The sequence below is a fragment of the Cupressus sempervirens genome, chromosome 3, assembly GCF_028749045.1.
Source record: "Cupressus sempervirens isolate cs-2001-9-10 chromosome 3, ASM2874904v1, whole genome shotgun sequence".
Classification (NCBI taxonomy): Eukaryota; Viridiplantae; Streptophyta; class Pinopsida; order Cupressales; family Cupressaceae; genus Cupressus; species Cupressus sempervirens.
In genome coordinates this window covers 151,639,564-151,667,197 of record NC_143120.1, presented here as the reverse complement: position 1 = coordinate 151,667,197, position 27,634 = coordinate 151,639,564, and the positions used below count along the sequence as shown (strand labels likewise).

The following is a 27,634-nucleotide window of genomic DNA, read 5'->3' as shown; positions in this document are numbered from 1 at the left end:
AACCTAGCATGCCACCTCCATTTCAATAATGGGAGAGTCCCAAAGCTAGATTAGAAGAGTCAAGGACACCTTCCTCACTTGATCATAATTGCCTAACGTATTGAGCCACGATGCACATGTCATTAGGATAGGCTACCTGAGTTCTTTAACACTCCCAATTCATCATTGATTTATCATATGTCTAGCTCAATGTGGCAACATATCATTGAAAAACTCGGTGTGGTGAAATACCATTGAAAAACTCCATGATTTCAAAATTATCTTGTAAAGGCCTTGCCACAACTACATTAGATAATTTGTTAGCTAAAGAGTTAGCCTCCCTTGGAGCATGAGAGACTTTGAACTTGCCAACCTCATCTAGTAAAGTTCTAATTTGTTTGATATACTTGTTGAGGTACCATGCATCCAAATTTTGTTTTGCTATACCATTTACCACAATTTGGGAGTCTCTGTTGAGATATAGCTTATGAATACCGAGCTTGATTCCCAACAAAATTGCATCAACTGTAGCCAGGCACTCAACTTGGTTGTTTGTGCCATCTATTATCTTTCTTGTACTGAAAGCCAAAATGATCCCATCCACTGACTTACCCACTACACCCACACCTGAGGGGCCTGATTTCCCCCTAGAAGCACCATCAAAATTTATTTTAGTCTACTGAGAATCTCGTGTGAACACTCCACACTACATTGTTTAGAATTAGATAGAGAAACAACTCTCAAAGGCCCATAAATATATATATATATATATATATATATATATAAAATTCTTTTTTGAAAATAAAAAATAAAATGTAATGAATTCGGTCTTTTTCATATGTAATTAAATTAGTCTTTTTTTAGATCATGAAGTTTAATAATTTTATTTTTCTATTATATTAAATTATTGTAATAAATTCAATATTTTTTAATATGTAATTAAATTGATCTTTTTTAACTCGTGAATTTTAAAATTTTATTTTTCTGTTATATTAGATAATTTTTATTACATCAAATTAAATTTTATATAAAAAATACCAAATTCATTTCATTAAATTTAAAATAAAAATAATGTAATATAATAGAAAAACAAAAGCTTAAGAACTCATGAACTGAAAAAAAACCAATTTAATTACATATAAAAAAGCAAAATTCGTTACATTTTATTTTAAGATTCGTAATCTTTATTTTAAGAACTCATGAACTATAAAAAAAACCAATTTAATTACATATAAAAAACCAAATTCCTTACATTTTATTTTAATATTCGTAATCTTTACAATAATCTTTACAATAATCAAATACAGGCGGACTTAACGCCGCTCGGTAAGGCTCTCAGTACAGCAGTATATATTTTCATAATTTGAAGGTAAGAATACTATTTGCCTTCCAAATTCTCTGATTGTCCGATTTGAGTGAGAATTGATAGAACGATCTTTATTGTGTGCGGTGCTTCTGGAAATCTGCTAGCTCTTACGATCTTTATTGTTTTGTTTTGTTTTGTTTGTCACAAACCTTGAAAAGTAGCTGAACCAGTCTCGTCGAAAGACATGGACGTTCAATGCTCGAATCCACCGGCTCCCTTTCGACTGAATTCGAAAGCCTCAAACCTTTTTCATACTATTCCGGGCTCACAGGCTGCTCCCGCCGCCTTTTGTCAAGTGAATCCCCACTCGTATGACCGCGGCCCCCCATATATAGCTTCCGGACGGACCGAGGTTGAGGATCAATTTGTTAAAGTCGAGGCAAAAGCTGTGTCAGCTGCCAATCCGCAGATAAATGGTGCCTGTAAATGATTTTACGGAATTGCGGGCTTTTTATACTGTTTTTTCTAATAAAGATTGTAATCATGTTGTTTTTCTAATAAAGACTTGCTGAAATAATTCTTAAAAATCAATGTTAATGGGTTTTTGAGATTATTTCCGCTTGTTGTCAATTGGAAAACATCTTTTTGGATGTACCCGTGTTCAGTCCACTTTAATACTATGACATGCATTGTGCTAGGGTTTAGGGAACTGCACACATTTACTTTTAGCATCACATTTCTTGCTGTCTCATTGATTTCCAATCAGTATTACTATTGTTTATGATTTGCTGCATGCTCCGAAAAATGGTTTTGCCAAAGTGTAAGCGAGTTTCTTTCTTTTTGTACTTGGAGGAATAGATTTGCAAATACAGAAATTTTGTTGTAGGTTTTTTATGCTTTCTTAACAATTTTCACGTGTGAAACATCTATTTAGGACCGTGCTTAATATATATCGAGACACATCATATCTGATGTTTTGGAGGATGGGGACTTTGCTGTTATTTTTTTTCGGAATTTGTTGTTTTTTCGTTCACTTCCCCATGTGAAAAAATGTTTTTCCCCTTTTATGATTTATATTTAATAGTTGGAATATAAGAATTCAGGCATTTTGTCCTAAATTTTGGGCATAGAGGATTTCATTTTCAGGCTGTTAGAAACTTGATTCATATTTTACGAGGGAAAATAATTAAAAAATTAGCTTGATCAAAACAATGTGGCCTTATCATTGATTGAACTTCCTTATATACATTGTTTCTTTAATAGTCAACGTTTCTTATTTCTTTTGACTTCTATTAAAAATTAAACTTCATTTTAATATGGTTTATATTCTCACTATTCCCTAAAGCAATTGGAGGCTTCCTTAACATCAGCTCCGCATACTTAGTATATTCTAATAATTTTAGGACAGCTGTCACGGAGCATTCCAATATTGTATCTATTTAATTGTAAAGTGAGGGCATTACAGCCTGCCCTTCTTGAGATTGGTTGTCCTCAAGCAATCAGAACTATAGAAACCTATATCCATGCCATGCCAAGAGAACATAACATGGATTCTCATTCATCAGTCCTGGGCACTGCAACAAATAAAGTATCTTCTATAACAATAATACATTCCGATTGTGGTTTCCACATCACACTTGTTTCCCTAACTAACCATATCATCATATTTGTAAGCTTGAACAACACTTTGAGAAAACTGCCTCTTTGGAAACTTTGTTTCGAAGTTCAAAATTATATCTGGTAACCATGATAGCCCATGATGTCCATACGGAAAATGGCTTCGAGAAGATTGTGCAAGCCCCAAAAAAGGTTGCTGTTTAAGACACTTCTATTAATTAATTGCTGTCCGAAAAAGGCAATGGTAAGTTTACTTTTGCCAACTTTATTGTCTCTTCTGATTATATACTACTGTTATGCCTTTTAAAAATTTATGGTTTGCATTATTGTCTTTAAAGATAAGTTACACTCGAGGAGGTACTCCTCAAGTTCTATTTGTTATAACAGTATATAACTTGTTGTTTGATAGTGCTATGTGCACATTCCTATATCACAGAGTTTATGAACATTAATGTATGAAGGTCACAAGGTGCCATTTTATCTTCTACATGTACAATTCTATTTCATTGTTTGGTCTATAATGTTATAAGGCTGCTATATTCATGAGATAAACAATATTCTGACAAATTCAATTACTTTTCATTTTCAGTACAATTCTATTTCATTGTTTGGTCTATAATGTTATAAGGCTGCTATATTCATGAGATAAACAATATTCTGACAAATTCAATTACTTTTCATTTTCAGTACAATTCTATTTCATTGTTTGGTCTATAATGTTATAAGGCTGCTATATTCATGAGATAAACAATATTCTGACAAATTCAATTCCTTTTCATTTTCAAATTACAGGGTACATTGATCAGGTGGCATTTGGGTTGCAATCCTTGAAATTAAAGGAGAAAGTGAAACAAGAAGCTATTCAAGGTGATATATGAAGTTTTCCACAGAATTGCCTCCTGGATTGAAATGACATTATTGTTTCTTACAGTGGAGAATTCACATCAATGTGATTTTGTTGGAAGATTCTTTGAATGCCCAATTTTTTTATTAAGAATAGGTTTATTCATTGGTGTCCATTATATAGGAAAGAGCATCAACAAAGGACATCTGGATGTAGTGAATGCTGAGGATTTTGAAGAACCAGAAGAGTTAGAAAAGAAGCGGCACATGAATGTTGTTTTCATTGGTCATGTCGGTGGGTGGTCTTTTCTAGTACACTTGTTAACTTTTTTTTTTTGTAGGTTTCTCCTTTTATAAGTTTTATTCACTGTGAACGACAAATATATCGTGCATGTATAATTATTGTAGATTATGGTAATCCATGTGATTTGGACAACACATTTTCTTTGTTGAAATCAAGGACTTGATAATGCTTTTGTGTAACTTTCCTGGACAGATGCTGGCAAATCAACAATTGGTGGGCATATATTGTTTTTGAGTAATATGGTGGATAAGAGAACAATTAAAAAATATGAAAAGGAAGCAAAGGAAAAGCATCGAGAAAGTTGGTGAGTGATGTGGCGTCTTGCTTTGTTTCTGGATGTTTTCTAGCTTGCAGGTCTTCAATGGAATGCTGTATTTATTTTTGTTTTATCTGGCACTGTTCATGCAATTTTTACGTGCATAATTTGAAAGGTCTTCAATGAATTGCTGAATTTATTATTGTGTTATCTGGCACTGTCTTTGCAGTTTTTTCCATGCATAATTTGAAAGGTTTTACCTTATATTCTGCTTTGCCTGCTACTTTTAAATCCTATCGACAGTCAAAAACTATAAGCTAAATATAATAAGTTATGCATAACTTTCTTTGTACAAAGCCAACAAATAATTTTCACCACCCTGAGTTCTTTTAAAAAAATGTAAGGTTTCATGTGGATGCTGGATGTATTGATTGCAATTTTGTTATGAAGCAAAGATCCTCTGGAGTTCTGCCGTAATTGACTCTTGCTGGGGAATATGTGGAGCAAGTAAAGCTTCCGTTACGGGTAAAATATTATGTTATTATGATTAAAGGGGAAGAGACTCTGCCTGAATAGACTAATAAAAAAGGAAAATAGTTTTTGGAGGTACTGTCATTGATTAAATGAAGTTTTATTACATCACAAAACTTTCTTGTTTGGCATGGCTAAATTGAATGAAGGTAATCACATCCAGAAACATTCTAGCTCAATTACTATGGATTGTGGAAATCTGCTATCAGTTATTGAAGGTGATTCCACTTGAGATAGAAATAACATTTGAAGTATCACATGAATTTTATAGTAACTGTAGCTGAAATTTAAGCTTGTATGTTTAATATGATGCATTATGTGATACTTAAGAAAATGTTCTCTACATATTAAGGAGAGTTACCTTAATTCTGTCTTTATGGCAAATTGGTATGAAACCAATTCTACAGTAAGGAGACTTCAGATTTTATGAAGCGTGTTTCAAGTAATATTTTATAAATGCCTTCTCATAAGGGGAATTACATTTTGTCACTCTTCGATTGGTAAATTGGGTTTCTCTTCATTGAATTTCTGTATTTCATGGTATATTAGCAGGTAAGTTTTCTAAAGTAATTTAAAAAATTTCAGGAGTACTGTTGGTTAACATTGACACTCTTCTTGTGCTGGGCGTCATCAGGTATATGGCATATATTATGGATACAAATGAGGAAGAGCGTGCAAAGGTAAACTGGCATGAATGAGTTTGGCTAGGAGTGATTTCCCTGATCTTATTGTTGAATCCACAACTAATTCAGTTGACGTTTTGGTGAATAGGGGAAGACAGTGGAGGTTGGTAGAGCTCATTTTGAAACTGTGAAGTCAAGGGTCACAATTCTTGATGCCCCGGTAAGAGATTTATGTGCGTTCTCAATGCTTCACATCATCCATACTAGTGCTTAGAGGGCAGTGTATTGCAGAACTGTGAAACATTTTACATGCCCTGTAAGCATAGTTTACATTATGGATGCAATGGCCTTAAAATCTGCTTAAGCAGATTTCTCATTAAAGAATGGCCACTTACAATTTGAAATATTTCTAAGGATATGCAATGATTGAGTAGGATAATATGATAAGACACTTTCAGAATTTAGATTATTATGTTCAGTCTTCTTGACACATTATTATTTAGACCCAACCTCTAGGTTCAACATATGGCTATTCTTATTGACAGGCTTATCCATATTTTTCAATTTCTTATTCCAATTATATGCATCATTTTCATTGTTAGTCATCTTGTTTTAGTTAGTAATATACTGTTAATGTATTTTAACTAGAAACTCATTGTAATAGTTTTTAACATAAAAGAGTCCATTGGTTTTTATGTTCTACATTACATGCCTTGTTTTTTCTTTAGATGTTTTTTTTCCTTACCTTGTATTTTTCTTGTTTTCTTTACCTCTTCTAAAATCCACTATCTCACAACTTTTTTGATTATTAGGTCTTTATCCAAATCTTAGTTCTTGTCTTCCGACTGATGGATCACCGAGTATGATACAAATTAAAAATACACTGTTGATTCTGAATGCACTCCCTAGAGTGTCTACTAACTTCATGGAGTTTGGAGAAGTCATGACTGCCAAGGCCTTATCAAACAATTCTTATTTTGCTAGTCAGCAATATGACAAATTTTCTTGGGCATAAGATGATTTTGCAATTTTACAATCTCGAGTCACCATATTTATATCCGCAAACAAGTCTGAAATAGTTGTCAATAGATCTCCCCAAGAGGCTACATTTCGAAGATGACATTGAATCACAAGAAGCCATACATGTAGCAACATAAGTATCATAAAAAACAAATGGCAGATGAACATATGATCTGAGTAGGAGAAAGAGAAGCAAATAAAGAAGTCTCTTTGTCATTTGGACTTTTAATATATTCACTATATTTATGCTTATCCTAATTACCATAATGAAAAAGGTAAATTAATTGCATTATCAGGGGAAATGAGGCAATCTACAAGAGAATCATTTGGGAATGGAGAGAGGGTCTCAAAGATGTATTAAATTCTCGCTGGGAAGATCAATATTACTGGAATTTGGAGCAGCAGTTGGAGAGCTGACAAGGACTATGGGTTTACATCTTCGATCATCCTATTTTGTGTAATTGGGGCTTGTAATTGTGTGCACTACTTATTCTTGTCAGGGTTAGTTTTTTTTTTTTTTGATAAGCGGTATAGATTTTTATTATTGTAAAAGAGTAAAGTACTGCAATTCAGAAAAAGGCCAAAAAGCCAGATTTAAACATCTTGCCCTTACATTGTAGGCACAATATTTATGCTTCTCCTAATTACCATCATGAAAAAGGCAGATTAATTGCATTATCAGGGGAAATGAGGCAATCTACAAGAGAATCATTTGGGAATGGAGAGAGGGTCTCAAAGATGTACCAAATTCTGGCTGGGAAGATCAATATTACTGGAATTTTGGACAGCAGTTGGAGAGCTGACAAGGACTATGGGTTTACATCTTCAATCATCCTATTTTGTGTAATTGGGGCTTGTAATTGTGCACACTACTTATTCTTGTCAGGGTTAGTTTTTTTTTTTTTTTTTTTTGATAAGCGGTATAGATTTTTATTATTGTAAAAGAGTAAAGTACTTGAATTCAGAGAAGGCCAAAAAGCCAGATTTAAACATCTTGCCCTTACATTGTAGGCACAATATCAACCCTCCGATCCCATACTAGACATCAACTGCCACCTAACAACATACACCATGCCAAAAAAGTGGCATTATAGCCCTACTAAGGAAAATGGGGACGACATGCGCCCAACTCTGAGAATCAAACAATATGTCCCCAACGGCTCATCGTTTGCTCCTTGGATTCATTCACCATTATCGCACCTTTCGTTTCAACGATCCCTTTTTTGCGACCCAAAAATGGCTCTGGTGGCCCCCCACCAAGGAGCTCCCAACCATGCTTGGAGTGTGCTTCTTCTTCTGCCCATTGTCTTCTATAAGTTTGTCACTGTCCTCTTCCCACGATGCAATGAAATGCAACAACTACCCCCAAGCTCCATGCTCTTCCCTAACACAGTGAACAATAGGCACTAAAGAGCTAAAAATCACGAAAGGCTGTAGCCCATCAGTCACACCCTCAATTTGCCACCATAAGCTCTCATTCGCTTGAAAACATTTACCAATTTTCGCCATCTCTAGCCGCCTCCCCACCCCACCCCACCATACTAACTCCACACAAGCATGTCATTTTCTTCGCCTTAACCTTACTCTAGGAGAGAAGGAAGGCTTCAACACAAGAGCGAGGACTTATCAACATTTGTCTTGGGACGAAACTCCTTATTGATAAATTCAGTCCAAAAAAGCCTGCATACAATGTTGAAGAATTAACTTTCGTCCACCTTGATGACCTCTGCCAGACGTCGATGCAAAATCTCACCATGGAAGCCAGGGGTTTGCTACATTTTTGGCATCTGCAGATAGAAGTTAGCCTCCATATTCACACTATCTTGTACTTTTGATTGGTCGCTATCTTTAGTAAAGATAAAGGATATGTGGCATCATTTGGCATCATTATTTTAAACACTCCAAACACTTTGTTTGGCCTTTCTACCAAATAAAAGCCTGGGAGTTAATTTAAATTAAGGTTATCCTAACATTAGGATGTTATCCTGAGCATGACCAATCACACATCCTGCACCATACCTTCCCGGGTTTCCTTTGGAAGCCCCATCAAAATTCGCCCATATCCATCCTTCCCCTAAATTTCCCTCAATCTTGTCTCGCTCATTTGTCTTAGAAGAAGGATTTACCCTTGAAGGCCCATAAACGGGCTATTAGGGTTAAAGTTGTTAAATCATCTTTTGGTTCTTTCCTTGGCGGGGACTACTTTGGATTCATTTAATGCCATTACATCGTAGCATTGGATAATGTTGATTGATTTTGTCCATTTGACAGTACAATATAATTTCTTGTCTCTTTCAAGTTTCAGCTTGATTTCAAATAATGTTTCTGCTGACCATTTACCAAATCACCCTTACAATTAATAGGTCATAAAACTTTTGGAAATTAATTGACAAAATTACATAATGTGAATGAGTTCAAGTTGGGAATGGGTTTTAGGAGTAGACATATAAATCTTAGTCTCATACTCTTGACAAATATTTATGGAGTTCGTTAATGCATATTGACAAATATGATACTAGTGTCAAATATTTAGTAGTGCCTGTTTATCTCCATAATCAGTCTGTGCCTGCTGTGGTAGGGACTAATGTTTTTGCCTCTGGTTGTGGAAAACAATTTGGCCTTTGGTTTGTTTCTTTTATCGACCCTCTGAGATCTTAGAAAAGGATAGTTGTATTCAGCTGATCGCTACCTACCCCTTCCACATGTTGCAGACAGTGGGGCACATGTTTCACCTCCGATCTCCTAGAGGATCATGGTATTTCATGTGTAGATTCTTCTACTGCTATTTGGGGCATTGGTTGTTAGGTGAAACCTAAAATTACTCTCTGCGAATATATAGGATGTGTGCCCTACATAACTCTACTCTGAGATTAAGGAATTTGACTCGGTATATGGAGTTACATCACATAATTAGAATATGATTTTTGTCAAATGCTCCCTGTTCATATGCTAATCAGTGTCTTCCAAGGTCCAGTAAGACAATTGCCATGGTCTTCCTCATCGTTTCATGGCGAGGTAATCTATAAAGCTCTACATTATTAAATCACAATAGCAAAGTGTGCTGAATAGTGTTGGGATGAATTTTATTTTCAAATCTTTTTACTCTTGTTGTGTTTGTCTAGAAACTTAAATGTAATTGTATCAAGTTTCTTCTTCCTCAAATATAGTTAAATGTAATTAGCTATTTATCTATAAGTCATATCAAATTCCATTTTTTAATGTTTTCAGATTTTCTTGCTATTGCCAGGGTCACAAAAACTATGTACCAAACATGATCAGCGGTGCATCACAAGCAGATGTGGGAGTTCTGGTAAGAATTTGTGGATATATATAATAAATTCAATTCTATAGTTACATAACATAACATGCTGTTTCACAATCCTAACTATGTGTTTGGGCCCACAAAATAGGTGCTTTCTGCTCGGAAGGGGGAGTTTGAGACTGGATTTGAAAGAGGGGGGCAGACAAGGGAGCATGCTATGCTGGCAAAAACATTGGGTGTTTGTAAATTGTTGGTGGTAGTTAATAAGATGGACGAACCTTCTGTCCAGTGGTCTAAAGAGAGGTACAAGAGCACATGCACCATTTCATGTTTTGACCTTTTTGACCTTGCAATAAATGCAGAAGTAACATTTTCCCCTGCTTTTTTAAAGGTTTGATGAGATAGTAAAGAAGACAGTTCCATTCCTCAAGAGTTGTGGTTACAATGTAAAGAAAGGTAAATCACACAAGACAATTCCTTTCTTTTTAATATTGAATGTCTGGAATTATTAGAAAGTTGGAACATTGATGTTAGATAATTAAAGCCTACAGGCATTTTTTGTTTTCACAGAGGGTTTATGGCTTGACAATTAAATGTATTCACATAATATCGTACACCCTTCGTCGGAAAAACAAAGTTATGGGGAGGGAATGTTTAGTCTGCTTTGCTACATCTCACAAATGCCTCTTAATGGGGAGGTGCTTAAGTAGATTCGGGGAGGTGTACTTAGGGACCAGTGCATTTATTCATCTTTCATTTTCTTCAGTCTAGCTGAGAATAGACAGAGCATCATTCTGATATTTTATTTGATGTTTCATGCTGAAATGCCTAGAATGTTTCAGATGTGCAGTTTCTCCCAGTTTCTGGCCTTTGTGGAAGTAATTTGAGAGACGTGCCCAATACTATGTGCCCTTGGTGGTATGGACCTTGCCTTTTTGAAGCTTTGGATGCTGTTGAATTGCCTTATAGAGACCAGAAGAGTCCGTTCAGGTATGATGAACTGTTATTTAAATTTTGATTTTGAATTTTTTTATCTGGCCAATTCACAATATCACAAACAGTTTCATTGTTGGCATGTTGATTGCAATTCTATTTTAAGCATTTTTAAGCTTCATATTTATAATTGATGATATGTACGTAACTCAAATTCTGCTTGAGCAATAATATGCAGTTAGTAATATATGAATGTTTTTGTGATTGTGCTTGTTTATATTTGATTCATACAAGATGAAAATCAGTAATAGGTTCTGCAATTTAGTGTATGTGTGTGTTTTTAGGGAATATTTTAGAAATCATATCTTTTGAAGTGTTTGATTAAATTGCTGAGTTACTGTTGATTGTTTACTGAGTTTTTTGATATTTTGCGAGTATTTTTTTTTGTGCCAGCCTAGTCATTGCCGAGTCCAAGTTTTTCAACTATGATTAGCATGATCAAAGACCGCATAAAGAAAATTAATATTGGTTAAGAGCAAAGGCTGACCAGCAAGGAGCGTGATTTTTTTTCCACGTGCTGCTTGGAACAAGTTTTAATAATTCATATTCTCTTGGTCAGAGTTTTTGATATGTCGCGAGTTTTTTTATTTTTCTGGGCCAGCCAGGTCATTACTGAGTCCAAGTTTTCTAACTTGATTAGTTTTATCCATAACCCCACAAAGAAAATTAATATTAGTTAAGACTCGAGCAAAAGACGACCAGCAAGGCTTAAGTCTTTCTTTTATCTTTTCTACGTGCTGCTTGGAACATGTTTTAACAATTTGTATTCTATTGGTCAGCCTCCCTTGGAATTCGTCACCTTTTTATGTTTAACTTAGTTGGCTCCCTTTGAAATTTGCTGTCATTTTTCATTGAGTTGGCCGGTTCATTCAATTTGTTTTTTCCTTGAGTCATGACCATTATTCAATTTAGTGTATTGCCAACATTTATCATTTATAATTGTCTGCGGTTTTACTGTGTTTGTGGTTGCTTAGGTGGGAGTATGACATGGGTTAAGAGAGGAATCCGTATACACATTCTACATAGTATTGATGGTGTAAAGTAATAAAATAATTAATTTTCCTCAACTGCAACTTTTTTGATGAGTTTGGTATTACTTGTCATATCTCAAGGATAACTCATCTGAATTCTTCTCAGCTTGAAACACTTGACATAGATACGGCCCAATAGATCCTCTTGATGCTAACAAGTCAAGTCACAAGTTTTGAATTCAAATTCATGTTAGTTGACCATAATATTCGGATAATGTTTAGCAAGGCCAAACAAATTGTCGTTGATATGCATTTTATAAATTTAATTTAAAAAATATAATACATAAAAAATAGTTGAACAAAAATACAAAATTAAACTCTACTCATAAAAGATATTAATAACTAAAAAAGAATAAGCTCAAAATATCAGGTAAAAATTGTATAAAATAAAATATTATATAATTATTAGAATTTAATAAGATAAAATGATATTTAATTTTCATTTAGGTTTAGTATTAAAACAAAGAATGCATATTTAATTTTCTTATAGAAAATATAGAAAAACAAAACAAAAACTTTAAAAAACCTCTAAACTAATCAGGAGACACATACACGTGGAAGAAATAAGATGTGAATAGTCTTCCAGCCTTCTGCTGTTGTGCCTTGCAACCTCATACCTCTATCTTTTTGTTGTTGTGTGGTTTTTGCACCTTATGACCTCAGATGTGTATCTTGAGGTCTCTTCTAAATGTATCTCGAGGTCTCTTCTAAACGAACACACGTGCTAAACTACATGCCATTTCTGTTGTGAGTTTTAGCGATTTGTTAATTTTATTAAATATTTGGGGAAGTTTCGGGAACACAGAGAGCGATGACAAGGACTATGGGTTTACATCGCTGGTCATCCCATTTTGTGTAATTGGGTCCTGTAATTATGCGCAGCAAGGTTAAAGTTGTTAAAATATCTTTTGGGTTTTTCTTTGGCAGGGAGTACTTTGGATTCATTTAATGCCCTTTCCATAGTATCATTGGATACTGTTGATTGATTTTGTTTATTTGACAATACAATATAATTGCTTGGCTATTTCAAGTTTCAGCTAGATATCAAACAATGCTACTGCTGACCATTTAGTCAAAACACCCTTATAATTAACAAGTCATAAAACTTTTGGAACTTAATCATCCAAATTACAAAATGGGAATGAGTTCAAGTTAGGATCTAGGAGTAGACAGCTAAATCTTAGTCTCGTTCTCTTGATAAATATTAATGGAGCTCGTGAATGCATATTGACAAATATGATAATATCAATACGATACTAGTGTCACATCTTTAGTAGTGTTTGTTTATCTCCAAAATTAGTCCTTGCCTCTTATGGTGGGCACTAATATTTTCGCCTCTGGTTAAGGAATACAATATAGCCTTTGGTTTGTTTCTTTTGATGACGTTCTCAGGTCGTCGAAAAGGATAGGTGTAGTCAGCTGATCGCCAACTGCCCCTCCTACACGTTGCAAATGATGATGCCCATGTTTCACCTCCGATCTCGTTCTCTGTCTCATAGCAGATTATCATGGTATTTCCTGTGCAGATTCTTCTAATGCTATTTAGGGCATTGGTTGTTTGATGAAACCTAAAAAATTCTCTGAGAATATGTAGGATGTGCCCTACTTAACTCTGTACTGCCAAAATAAGGAATTTGACATGGTATATGGATTTACATCACATGATTAGAATATGATTTTTTTTTCAAATGCTTCCTGTTCATATGCTAATCGGTATCTTCCAAGGTCCAACAGGACAATTGCCACCATCTTCCTCGTTGTTTCATGATGAGGCAATCTATAAAACTCTACATTTTAAAATCACAATAGCAAAGTGTTCTGAATAGTGGTAGGATGCATTGTTTGATTTTCAAATCTTTTAACTCTTCTGTTGTTTGTCTAGAAACTTCACCATGATTGTATCTGTCATATAGTTGTGTTACTTCTTGGGCTATTGTAAAGATTTTTCAGCTGGAGTTGAATTTTACATAATATTGGGAAGCTTCACGTATGCAATGATAAAAAAAAGACGTTTTGACTAAGATAATGGACACTTAAATTGGTTAATGCTTAGCTATGAGCTGAAGGATCAATATTAGTTACCTTAACTCTAATTGAATTTAGTAGCTTTTATGATTTAAATTATGGTTGAAGTGGTCTACACTAATTGTTGGTGCAGAGCCAATGCTTCTTGAAGAAGATAAAAGAGAATAATTAATGGATATAGAGGACATTCATCAAGTTTAGTATTTGTTATTTTCTCAATGGAGAAGTTATGTTTTTTGGTAGATCTCTCCTTCAAGAAATCATGAGTTCTTCAGCTTCATGTTTGTTTTGGCATAGTGTCTTTAATAGTATCTTATGAATCAAAAACATGGTGTATCTTGCTTGTATTTGTTTGATTTGTTGGTTGGAAACCTTAATTTGAGCTAGCAATAAACAATTTCAAGGATAGAAAGTGTTTATACCCTATTTTGATTTTCATCTTGGATTAAAATATCCCTTTATTACATGTCATGATTTATCGAATTCCATACGTATTCTATGAATACACTGTTTCATGTGTCTTGAATCTTCAGTTTGCAGCATTTGCCACTGCAATAGAACATGATTTTCATTTCAATCAATAGTCTTATCCAAGAAGTCCATGTTCAGTTGCTTGCACAAGTAGAGGTTGCTGCAAAGATTACTGAAATTGGATTTACAATTGCTCTTATTTTTTGCATGAAAGTATCTCAAAAATTCAAAGAAAATCCATTTACTGCATATCCTGCAACCGTTGGAGTTCTCAAAAAACCACATTTCTCATACACTTTCTCCCACATTTTTGCATATGTGTCTATATTCTGTAGCAACAATATAAATGCTCGTAAAATGTGATGTGCAAACATCCTGCTCCTCCACGCATAAAGTAGATTTGACACATTCCTACTTAAAAACTGACCTGCGTTTAATTGTTACATTTTAGTGGGACATTCTGATTTGTTTAGTTACATCGATATGAATGCCTTGCTAATGGCTACAACTATTTTTGTCGGTGGCCTCTCTGTCCAAAAGAATAAATTTGCATATCCTCTTTCATGCTACTTACTCCTCTGTCCCTGCACAAGGCAGGGGCTCAAGCTCTGTGTAGGCATTGTTTACTATTCTCATTTGAGGAATAATTTGGTTTCTTAATTTTGAAGGGGTAAGAGATCTGACAGAAGTTGTCTTTGCAGGTTGCCAATAATGGATAAGTTCAAGGACATGGGAACTGTAGTTATGGGAAAAGTGGAGTCAGGCAGTGTAAGAGTAGGGGACAGTTTGATTGTGATGCCAAATAGGGTGAGTTTCATGCTAATAGCCTTATCCAGACTGCATTTGTCCTTAGCTGTTACTTGATGATGGCTGATAGATATCAGATATATTTGTTAAACAGGCTCAAGTGAAAGTTGTGGCTGTGTACGGAGATAGCGGTGAAATGAGGATTGCAAGGCCTGGAGAAAATGTCCGGGTAAAAGTAGTTGGTGTTGAAGAGGAGGATATCTCAACAGGCTTTGTTTTGTCTTCAATCTGTGAGTTACTTTAGCTGATTGTTCCAAACCACTGTTTTGTTATTGTTGGAGTTGCCACGTGCAGTTTCGTTTTGTTATCATATGGTCGTCATACATAAATGTTGAACTGACAACTACGATCAATGCCTCTGAATTTGTTTGATCATTTTATGGATTATGAGTTTTTTATAGGTTTCTTTTGTTCTGATCTTAGGAAGTCGGGATGTTTTTTTTTGTGTGTGCTGTTGTTATTAACTAGGTGGTAAGATTTTATTTTCACATGTATCTGGCAAGTAAGGTGTTACTCTAATTTGCTATCATATCAAAGCATTTTTGTCATCCTTCAATTTATAATTTAGCATTTGATTATGTGCTTTGATATCTTATTTTGGCACAAATGACATAGCATGCTTCATAAAATAGGATATGAATGGCCATGGAAGACTTGAACTTTATAATTTGTTTCTGTGTATAACTTAGTTAGGTACGGGTACACAAATCTGGTATGTGGGTACCTGCAAGAGCAGACTGTAAGCCCAAAATTTAGGTACTTGTAAATCTCCAACGTTTATTCTGAAATACTGAATCTGTGAAACTGGAAACAAACATCTATATATTCATTCTGCTTCCGGAGTGTCATGTTTGCAATATATTAATCTACGTTTCTATGTACTGGTTGAAATGTGGTAGGGCAGAAACAATCAACTGAAATTTACAAATTCGTCCCAGGAGAGGCTATGCACCCTGAGTACTGAGGCTGAGCAGCTACGCCCTCAGGCCAACATATCGTTTTTTTCCTATTCCAATAACAAAAATTGTGTTCCAATATGGAAACACTAACAACCATATATACCAACCTAAGGCCTCTACAATGTCGGCCACCCAGAAAAAATTTAAATCTAATAGAAAAAACACTTGCTGGGTCGGCCCGGCAAAATTAAATCTAATAAAAAACACTTGCTGGGTCGGCCCAGCTCAATCGGGGATATTACAGTCCCTTCCCTCAGATGGTTGCTTGTCCTCAAGCAATCTTAAACTTGGATGTTCGAAATTTCAACCCCTTCCCAAGTAGTGTCATCAACTGGGAGGTTCTTCCATTTCACCAAATACTTTGGAATGATCTTGTTCCTCAGCTGCTTCTCCCTCACATCAAGCACCGTCTCCAGTTCAAGGATGAGTTTCCCTTCATCGTCAAGTGGCGGCAGCTCCTTGGATGGAGTAATCTGCTGTCCAATCGCTTTTTTTAGGCATAACACATGGAAAATGTTACGAATTCTGCTTTCTGGGGGTAGCTCGAGCTCATAAGCGACCTCTCCGATTTTGCCGGTGACTCGGAATGGCCCGTAGAACTTAGGCTTTAATTTTTCTGCTCCATTCCCTTTAAGCGATGACTGACGGTATGGCTGTAGCCTCACATAGACCATATCATTGACCTCAAAACTCTGTTCAGTCCTGCGCTGATCTGCATAAAGTTTTTGTTGATTCTGGGCATGCTGCAAGTTCTCCTTCAAGGAGTTCATTATATCCACATTTTCTTGGATCAAATCTCTAGCCCTTGGGACATGGCTGTTGGCAAGAATTAAATTCATGAAGGAGATGGCTTCATAACCGTAGAGTGCTTTGAACGGGCTCATTCTGATTGACATATGATGTGTGGTGTTGTAGCAAAATTCCCCTAGGTGTAACCATTTCACCCAAGCCATTTGTTGCCCTGTCACGTAGTTCCTCAAGTATCCCTCAAGCCATTTGTTTACGATCTTTGTTTGCCCATCCGTTTGGGGGTGGTAGCTGGTGCTAGGAGTTAGTTCTGTGTGGGCCAACCGAAAGAGTTCCTGCCAAAACCTGCTGATGAACCGGCTATCCCTGTCACTCACAATATTCTTTGGCAGCCCGTGAAGATGAAAAACCTCTTTCATGAATAAGTCTGCAACCTGGTGAGCCTTGAAGTCTGATGGAATGGCATAAAAATGTGCATATTTGGTAAGTCGATCTACCACAACATAAATGCAGTCCTCACCTTGCACCTTTGGAAGGCCTGTGATGAAGTCCATGGAAACACTTGCCCATTTCTGATTTGGAATGGGTAGGGGCTGCAATAACCCAGCTGGGAAGACGTGCTCTGTTTTATTTTGCTGACATGTTGCACATTCCCTCACATGCTGCAAAATATCTTTCTTGAGTCCATTCCATGCAAAACGCTCTCACACCTTGTAAGTCTTGAAAAAACCAGGATGGCTTGCAAGAGGAGTGTCATGACATGCTCTAATTATCTGGTTTTTAAATTTGGACTGTGGTACCAGGCAAATCCGCTCTTTGTAGAAGATGAGTTCACCGACTACCTTGTTTCTGTCATCAACAATCTTACCTTCCCAAACATCACTAGCAAATGAATCTTTAGCATATTCAGTTGTAATCCCTACTCTCCAATCAGCAGATATATTAGTCATAGCACAAAGGTGAGGTTTTCTAAAAAGAGCATCTGCCACAATATTATTTTTGCCTTTCACATATTCAATATCGAAATCGTAAATTTGGAGTTTGCTAACCCATTTTTGCTGTTGATCGTTCAAATCACGCTGATCGAGGAAATATTTCAGGCTGTTATGGTTTGACTTCACTACAAATTTCCCACATACCAAGTACTGTCTGAACTTCGCAAGGGCGTGCATGATAGTCAACATCTCCTTATCATAGATAGAAAGAACCCTTTCGGGATTGGTGAGCTTCCTACTTATATAAGCAATGGGGTGCTTATTTTACATCAGCACCGCTCCAATGCCCTCCCCTGAAGCATCACATTCTAACATGAAAGGAGATGAAAAGTCTGGAATAGCTAAAATGGGGCATGAACTTATTACCTTCTTGAGTTTGTCGAATGCTTGTTGAGCCATGTCACTCCAAGCAAATGCTCCTTTCTTCATTAGATAGGTTAATGGTGCTGCTAATTGTGAGAAACCCTTTACAAACCTTCTGTAGTGGCTGCATAAGCCCACGAATCCCCTCAATTGTGTTAGATTTTTGGGTGCAGCCCATTCTTGAATTGCTTTGATCGTTTCTTCATCTACGCTAACCCATTGTGTGCTAATCTTGTGGCCCAAGTATAGGATTTTTGTCATCCCGAATGCGCATTTTGACATCTTGGCATAGAACGAATTCTTCTCGAGAATATCCAATACGGCTTCTATATGTCTCAAATGCTCCTCCCAAGTCTTGCTATAGATTAAAATATCATCAAAGAAGACCAACACAAACTTCCTCAACTGTAGATTGAATACTTGTTTCATGCAAGACTGAAATGTGGCAGGAGTATTGGTCAACCCAAATGGCATTACTAAGAATTCGTAATGCCCATAGTGACATGGGAATGCAGTCTTCTGCACATCTTCATTTCTAACTCTGATTTGATGGTACCCAGAACGTAGATCAATCTTGGAGAAATAGACTGCTCTATACAATTCGTCTATCAACTCATTTATCCTAGGGATTGGGTAGCGGTCTTTGACCATCTTCTTGTTGAGGGCCCTATAATCAATGCACATCCGGAATGTCCCATCCTTCTTTTTGACCAGCACAACTGATGATGCAAAGGGGCTTGAATTTGGCCTTATGAGTCCCATTTCCAACAGCTCCTTGATGGCTTTCTCAATCTCTTCCTTATATATTCGTGGTAGTCGGTATGGGGTGGTGATAATGGGTTTGGCCACTTCCTCGAGCTCTATCACATGCTGAAAGCCTCTATCAAGTGGTAACCCTGCTGGAATTTTTTGAAAAACCTTGTTCCTTTTGTCTAGAATTTGTTGAATGTCGGTAGGGAAAACTTCTTCCTCCTTTGTTAAACGTGGATCCATGACCAAGCACTCAGCTGCCCAAGCTAACTCCTCTCTACGGAAGAATCTCTCCATTCTTTTGACAGAAACCATCACAGGCCCATTTTGTGAAAGGCCTTTGAGGACCACTTCCTTTCCGTCCCATTCAAACTTAAGCTCCATTGTACGGTGATTGATTCTATATTCTCCCAATGTTTGGAGCCATTGAACTCTTATGACTACCTCGATATCGCCTATGTCCACCACATAGAAGTAATCTTGAATTTTGATGCCCCCAAGTGTTAACTCCATCTGGTTCACTTGAGTGGTGCAGGTAAGGATGCTTCCAGCAGCAGCAACATCAAACCCTTCAAACTGCTCTATCTCCAAACGCATCCTGCGCACTGTCTTAGTGTCAATAAAGTTGTGAGTAGCTCCTCCATCTATCAAAACTGTCACTCGCTGTCCTTGAAGTACTCCTCCAACTTGAAATGACTTGTATCGAGGGGCTGCTGAAAGTGTAGCCAAAGTACCTCCTATGTTTTCTCCTTCAACTACAACCTCTTGCTCTTCTTCAGCGGTGGTTACTTCATCTTCCTGGGATTCATTCTCAGTGTGTATTTCTATGTAGTAAACTTGACTCCTTCCTTGACACCTGTGATTGTTAGTCCACTTATCCTTGTAATAGAAACACAGACCCTTCTTTTGAAGTTCATTTCTTGACATCACATGAGGCCCTTGACGAGGAAATTTGGGTGGCTGATTGGCCGGGCTGGTTTTAAAGACAGGCTTGGTTGGCTGTATTGCTGGTATGTTGCTGACCCCATCTTCCCTTTCTTGGTGGAGTCTTCCAAGTTTAATGCTCTTTGGGTAGCTTCTTCTAACGTGGCTGGTTCGAAGGCCCTTACAAGTCCTCATGTTGATTCTGATAAGCCTTTGACGAATAAGAACGTGAGTCTTTTTTTTGAAACATCTGTCACCACAACTGCAAGCCTCTAGAAGTCTGCCAAATAGTCTTCCACAGTGCCTATCTGCTTGAGCCTAGTGAGCTCTTGGAAGTAGCTTTCAGGATCTTTTCTATCGAACCTTTCTGTCGATTTCTAGGTGAATTCAGCTTATGTAGTTATTTGCCTGAATCCTTGAGTAACCAAGCCGTGATGCCACCATTCGTGAGCTAAACCTTCCAAGAGCAAATTTGCGAATTTGATAGCCTCATCTTCTGCCATGGGTTGAGAGAAAAGTAGGTGTCTAACTTTTGGATCCATGCTTGTGCTGAACCTTTTTCTGTACCATCAAATCTTGGCAGTGTCAACCTGGACATCCTATTTTGCAGATCCCTGTTGAAAAGATGGTTTGTTTGACTTCCCTTTGATCCATTCTTTAAGTTGTGAAATTGGATAAATGGGAGTTGTTTGTCTTATTTCTGGATCAATCTTCATATAAGCCTCCATGCTGGCATTGAGATCTCCTTTCACAAGCCTTAGTTCTTCACCTCCATTGCTAAGGACCTGTTTGGGTATGAATGAAGGCTGTGTAGGGCGTGTGCCTTTGTTCTGTGACTTAGAACCATTGCTTTCCGTCCCATTGTTGGATGCAGATCTGCCACCCATGTCTTTCATAGTCTGCAGTACTGTTTGCATCAGCTGGTTATTCTGCTTCTGCTGTTTGGTCATTTGGTCTTGCATTTGATTTATGAAATTGAAAAGTTGTTCATCTTTGTCCATCTTATTACCGCTGCCTCCTATCCTTGATAAATTTGTTGTTGCCATCTTTTGTTCTCTTTCAAGAGTGCACTGATCTCTTTGACTCAATTGCATTACATCTCCACAGGCTGGCAGAGAAACTAGGCTCTGATACCCACTGAAATGTGCTAGGGCAGAAACAATCAACTGAAATTTACAAATTCGTCCTAGGAGAGGCTACGCACCCTGAGTACTGAGGCTGAGCAGCTATGCCCTCAAGCCAACAGATCGTTTTTTCCTATTCCAAAAACAAAAATTGTGTTCCAATATGGAAACACTAGCAACCATATATACCAACCTAAGGCCTCTCCAATGTCGGTCAACCAGAAAAAAATTAAATCTAATAAAAAAAACACTTGCTGGGTCGGCCCAGCAAAATTAAATCTAATAAAAAGCACTTGCTGGGTCGGCCCAGCTCAATCGGGGATATTACACTGGTTCACTTGTAGAATGCCCAGATCCGAGTTCGCAGTCAACTCGTATCTGTGTGCAGCCTGGTCAGAGCCCTTGGGACTAGTTTTGATTGGGTACTTCAATGGATGGGACTGGACTGCTACCCGTATCTGGTAGGAATAGGACATGGATTTGGCCATACAGCTGGGGAACTTGTTAACTTAGTTGTTTTAAAATATAATTACTGAATCCATTGTTTGAAATGCACAGCCATCCCCAAGTCATCTTAAAACAAGGAACGGCTTGAGGATGCCAGAAAGATATTTAAGTTTGCCCCGAATGTGGAAAAAAATCATGATAAGGTATCATGGGGGACATACAGGGTCTCAGAAGAACTTTGATGATATCCCTCACAGCTAAATCTTATTAAGAAGTGACTTGCCTTCACCCTTCTACTGTCATTTATTTAATGCGCAGATTTAGTATTCGTACAAACGACTCTTGGACGGAGCAAGACAAAATAAACGGATTGAAAACAAAACACATATAGTTTAATCTCATATACATTGTAATATTCGAATAGTGTAGGAAAACAACTTATCAGCCCATAGCGTTTCCATTTTAATAGCACCGGAGATGTAGAATTATAGTCTCACGATAGGATCTCAGCAACCATTGAAGCGATGCCTTTAGAAACTGATGACTTCAATGAAGTCATAAAAACTGACACCGTAACAATTAATCCAGTTAGCAGCGCATGGAGGTAAAAAAATGCCATCAAAATCATGATTGATGACAGCAGGTGAGGTGCCCAAAAAAGAAGAGAATTCAAGAAGATCAAACGGCAACCGTTGAGGATGGAATGATGCCTTAAATAATACCACATACGATGCCAGGACAAGTATGAAGACAATAAAGAATAGCTCCAGAATGAGTGATGTCAGAATCACCGAAACATAAATGCTCAACACAAGGCACGAGATTGAACTGTCAACATTTGCACTTCCATAGCAGGTGGATACAGAAAAGTAGACAACTGCAATGACATGAAAAACCAAGATACAGTTGCATAGTCTTCACAAGATTATAAACTTAATCAATAGCATAAACATAGATAAGACGAACTGCTGGCAATACGATATCACATGAGCAGCTCAAGATCTCACAACAATTGAATGAATAATCAACAACAGCAACTTTCCTCTTCTCAAATGATGATGATTTATATCCAACAACAACCACATCAATGTCTTCAACAGCCATGGCCGTGCAAGAAGACTCAATGAATAACGAAGAATAGCCACAGAGATTAGACATCAATGAACATCATGAAACTTGAAGAATCGAAACATGTTATCCTGGTTTTGCATCTTGACTATAACTTGGCTCTGATACCATGTTAAGTTTTATGCCCAGAAATTAGATAAACAGCATAAGAAAACTAAATAAAATGTACAGAAAACACAGAGGATTTTTTCTAGGAAAACTCCTCCACTTGAAGGGAAAAGCCCAGCCACACCAGCAAAATATCTCTTTTATTTATGATAAAAAATTTAAAATGTATTTTCACTTTTTCCAATTATAGTATACCAAGCAATCATATGAATAGATTGCATAAGACTCTTCATCTTACACATGAAGGTCTCTTTGAGTCCCAAAAGTAAGACCCTTCATATTTCCACATATTTAACACTTCACATTTCCATATGCATACCTCTTCACATGACGTATGACACCTGTCTTTTTGCATACTATTAACTTAAATATAATCACAAATATCTCTTTCAGCTGAAGATGACCATACCATAATGGTCATAACAAACATATTTCTATCTGGTAAAATCAGATCTCTATTGCAGCTACAAACATCAACATGGGGGACATACTCTCTGTGCTCAATAATATCGTGGACATTCAAGACAGACTCAAGAGTACGAGATATGTTCTCATGCAACACCATGATATTATTGTATGTAAAAAACATGAAAAATGTTATTTTACATGTGTTGGAATTACAGTATATATATTTTGTTTGTTCTTCTGCAAACCGAAGAAAAAAACAGGTTATGTGGGATGTGAAAAAGTTCTTGGTGGGTTCCTAACAGATTGGGTCCTTAAGTTCCTCTTTATAACAAGGAACATCATCAAGGGGGCACACATTAAATGTACTGAACATCAAATTTGTGAAAGTTGAGATAGACATCTTCACAGATTATAATAAAAAGATGTGTGAGGGTGAAGCGATATGCAATGTTCGATATATTTTAATGGCTGATTGATGAAAGCATATTCAAAATACAATCAATGGCCAGACCTTTTGTATGCTGCAAGCCTTTCTTGTTGGATTTAACAGTTTGATGCTATCAAATTGTCTTCATAGAAGTGCCTGTCATGGAAATGCTTTTATTTGGAGAAATGTGAATTGAAAATTTTCCCTTTCAAGAGCAAATTTCAATGCATGAAATGTGCTTGCTATCATATTTATACAACATAAATCTCTCCGTTTGTGTGTTGGAATCATAAATGCAAACACCAATCTATGTTAAGCACACATTATCTTCTACCGAAGAATATGTGAAACTTTTTCTTCCCACAGTATTTTAGATCTTTTCATTATTCTGTTGAAGCCCATTACGACATCCGTCATGTCTGTAAAAAACCTGTTTACTAATGATTTCTTCTCCAATGACAATCATAGAAATTAGTTTCTACAAAAGTATGTATGGATTGTGTATTTATCTTTCATAGAAAACATGTTTCCATTTTGCAGCAAGACCTGTCCCTTCTGTTGTCAAGTTTGATGCCCAATTACAGATACTGGAACTACTGGAACATAAGGTACTTAATTTTTTTAAATAATTTGCTTTTAGACATTGTAAATATTTATTGTTTTACTTGTATTTCTTGTCTATAGTCAATGAATTTTTATTTGTGGTGTATTAACAGCCACTGACATATATGTTTGTTGTTTAATTAATGTTCTGCTGATTTTATAGTTGTTTCTGTCTAGTATTTTGAAATATTTGATCTTCCAGACAATATTTACCCCTGGCTATAAAGCTGTATTGCATATACACTCCATTGTGGAGGAATGTGAGATTACAGAATTGTTCCATCAAATTGATCAAAAGACCAAAAAAGTGTTAAAGAAGAAGGTCCCTTTTGTCAAAAGTGGTTCAGTTGTCGTGTGCCGTGTCCAGGTATTCAAGTTTTCAGTCAAATAGCTTACTAGAATAACTTATTATCATTTCTTTAATGAAATTCTGATTATTATTTAACATTTATTTTAATCAAACTTTTAGGTCAACGCTTCAATTTGCGTTGAAAAGTACTCTGATTTTCCAAAACTCGGAAGGTTTACACTCCGTGATGAAGGTTAGTTAAATGGCAGGTTTTGTAGATTACGGTATAAGTACACAGTAGTCCTAAAATCCATTTGTTATATTGTTATTTCCAGGTAGAACAGTCGCAATTGGGAAAATCGTGAATCTATCAACAGTTGCATGTCAGGAATAAAGTGTCATTTGATGAGACTACATCCATCAATAAGGACTCACTGTCTGGTAATTTGTTTTCTACATCACTTGAAAGATTTCATAATGAAAATTGTGTGTTAATATTTTGTAAGAAATTTTTAATTATTGCTATACATTGGAATTCTGTGTAGTGTTTTACTGTATATTTTAGTCTAAATAATCATACAATATTGTTAAATAATTAGTCAAATGTATTATTCATTAAAATTGATATATTCGACACTTATTAATCTAAAATTATTAAAAATAAAACAATATTAACAAAACTTCAGTGATAATTATAACTAGCTGTGGGGAAGAAAACAGTGAGTGCACCAACCTTAAAGGCTGACTAGGACCTCAAGGTATACACGATTTCCTAACCTCTTGGTTTGATGTCAATAATTTGATTCAGTTGATTAAAGATTAGTAGGATATGCATCTAAGTGTAAATTAAACTGATTAAATGCGAATGAAGTGAGTAAATGATTAAATTAAAATATTTTAGCTGTGGGAACCGAAAGGGGCCGAAAATCACAAGCAAGCTATGAAACCCACAAGCTCATTGTTTTGGATAGACACACATTGCAGAATGAAAATAAGTAAAACCAAGTCTAATCTATGCAATATAAATGAAGTAAACAAACAGAATATGATAAAGTAAGATTAAGCCTACCTAACCAGAGCTTCGAACTCACGAACAAAACTTGCACACTTGTAAGAAGGGAAAATTGTTGGGCCGTTTAAGAGGTTTGCCTCAGTCAAACTCCACCTTTGGTTTTTTCACCTCCACAGACAATGAATAGACATGATAAATCTGGTGATAGTTAACTGATAATGAAGATGAACAACAATACTGCCAAATAGAAATGACGTAAAGGTAACAGATACACTGAAAAGACACAGTAATTGAAGTAGAGTGCTTGTATGTGTGTAGTGTTAGCCGTTTATAAAAGCTTGACGTCAATAATGATGGAAAACCTGGAACAAAGAAGCTTGAGTGAATCCAAAAGCCAAGAGAGTTTGAATGAGTGACTAAGAAGACCAAATGCTTGTAATTGAGGGTTGCATCTACTGGACAAGATGCGAAAATTACATCATACATTGAGGGGGGGTGTAAAGTTTACTCCATTACACTAGTATTATTATATATAATAATTTTTAGATCTCTAGATCTTTTGTTGCTTCTGTCAAAATACTCATGTACTTATTGTCTAGGCCCCCTTCTGACCCCTCCCTCCCACCCATCCAAACTTGGAAGGCTCGTTTTGATTAAATCACAAGAAAATCAGAATTATATTTATGCTTCCGTAATTGAATTTGATGTGAATGACCATCCACTTGTTCCTGGTGAAATACATCCTTTATGTTAGGGATTAATAGAAAACATGACATTTTACAACTTTTTCTGGATGCAAATTAAATTTGCAGGGTGTGGGGTGTAATGGGAGCATATATACAATATATTTGGTACCGAAAGGGAAAATTACACGTTTTTTTGTTTTGTCTTTGTTTTGAGTTTGCCACTCTTATTATTTCTTACTATAATTTCATTGCATGAATTATGCAGCATGAGGGATTTGCCCAGATGGCACTCTGCACAGATGAATTAATTTGCAAGTCACTATGAGATTCAGGCTAAAGGCCAATTTAAGCAGCATGAGGGATTCGCCAAGATGGCACTCTTCACAGATGAATTAATTTGCAAGGCACTGTGAGATTCAGGTCATTTTCAGCATGGTCTATGGAGTGGAAAAGCCAAAGTGATTGGCAACTTTTTTGAGCTCTGGAACTGGTTTGATATAGCAACTGTAAGCTTGCATGTAAACATGAGACATTTTCAAATCGGCTGAACATACTTGTAATAAAAACGTTAATTGGTGATGTGCTGTAATTAAAAAGGGAATCAAAGGTGATTCTTGTAGTTGGCCACAAAGATCACTACCACAACAAAACAAACTAATGCAGAGTGGGTCTATTTGTGATTTTGACTATTTTCAACCTGAAACTGTGGCAATGTATATTATGTAATGTTTTTGGCTATCACATATGCAGTTCATATTCGACAACTTGTTTTTCTTAGTCATGGTATGGTTGTATGGTTACATTTCTTTGAGAAAATGTTATATACATCAAATTAAATACTTGAGAAACACCATTTATCATTCCAACTCAAGTTTAAATGCTATAGTTTTCTTTCATATTGTCTTAGTAAATATGAATTTTAAGATATCATTAATTTTTTAGTTATGAAAATTGATTGATATAAAATGTTTACTCTCTTTTTCAGACCGACTCTTGTGGCTATTCAGATTTTTCTCTTGTTTTTTCACAATTCTTTGCATGTCTTATGTGTGATCTCTTGTAGTTTTATTTCTATTGATGTGAAATACTAGCAAACAAATTTTGCCTTGGAAATTCGTGTAATAAAAATTACATCACAGAAATGTGCGGTCCAAAACTCTGCATACAACTGATAATAGTCTTTTAAAAGCTTAATATTTTAATCTTGGACGCCCAAATATTGATCTTGGACAAAAAGGTGTAGAATATTGATATTTATTCAGTAGACCAGCTGAACTGAATATATTGATATTTATTGTTGAGAAATCCAACTGAAGAACAGAGCTTCATTTTAGTTGAGATAGCTGCCATAGACATCTGCATGGTAATGCTACTTGTTTGTTTAGGCGTTTTTATAACGAGCAACCATATATCCCTAATAATGGACGAGGAAGAGTGTAGGAAGAAAGTACTCTAAGGACTACAATGAAGATTGCAACAATTTTACTAATGAAAGCTTTAGTTTAATAGCTTTACATGTTCCTTGAGAGCATTGACAACTTTTCCAATTCAAGCCACGCCGCAATTTTGGACAAAGGGTAGGATATGACTTTTTCG

The 27,634-nt window shown here is 36.1% G+C and overlaps 1 protein-coding gene across 8 annotated transcripts; it reads left to right on the top strand.

Moving 5' to 3' along the window:
- The first annotated feature begins 1,211 nt into the window (after nt 1-1,211).
- On the top strand, nt 1,212-26,802 carry LOC149565208 (uncharacterized). Of its 8 annotated transcripts, none has more exons than XM_089818757.1 (18): nt 1,212-1,348; nt 1,504-1,761; nt 3,695-3,769; nt 3,930-4,040; nt 4,242-4,353; nt 5,471-5,516; nt 5,608-5,679; nt 9,727-9,789; nt 9,890-10,044; nt 10,133-10,197; nt 10,584-10,731; nt 14,963-15,068; nt 15,163-15,298; nt 23,989-24,056; nt 24,254-24,418; nt 24,521-24,593; nt 24,676-24,781; nt 26,304-26,802. In XM_089818757.1, the coding sequence occupies exons 2-17, from the start codon at nt 1,530-1,532 to the stop codon at nt 24,732-24,734; spliced, it is 1,686 nt and encodes a 561-aa protein (XP_089674883.1). In that variant the 5' UTR covers nt 1,212-1,348; nt 1,504-1,529; the 3' UTR covers nt 24,735-24,781; nt 26,304-26,802. The 8 variants fall into 8 exon arrangements, with proteins under 8 accessions (XP_089674883.1, XP_089674880.1, XP_089674884.1 ...); XM_089818754.1 differs by having other exon boundaries at nt 1,504-1,767; XM_089818758.1 differs by having other exon boundaries at nt 1,243-1,348; nt 1,507-1,761.
- The last annotated feature ends 832 nt before the right edge of the window (nt 26,803-27,634 follow it).

Bases quoted from the DNA above. Each gene is read 5' to 3' on its own strand.
- LOC149565208 (XM_089818754.1), top strand. From the start codon at position 1,530: ATGGACGTTCAATGCTCGAATCCACCGGCTCCCTTTCGACTGAATTCG. The intron at 4,041-4,241 runs GTGGGTGGTCTT...TTTCCTGGACAG, and splicing joins TGTTTTCATTGGTCATGTCG to ATGCTGGCAAATCAACAATT. The intron at 5,517-5,607 runs GTAAACTGGCAT...TTTGGTGAATAG, and splicing joins ATGAGGAAGAGCGTGCAAAG to GGGAAGACAGTGGAGGTTGG.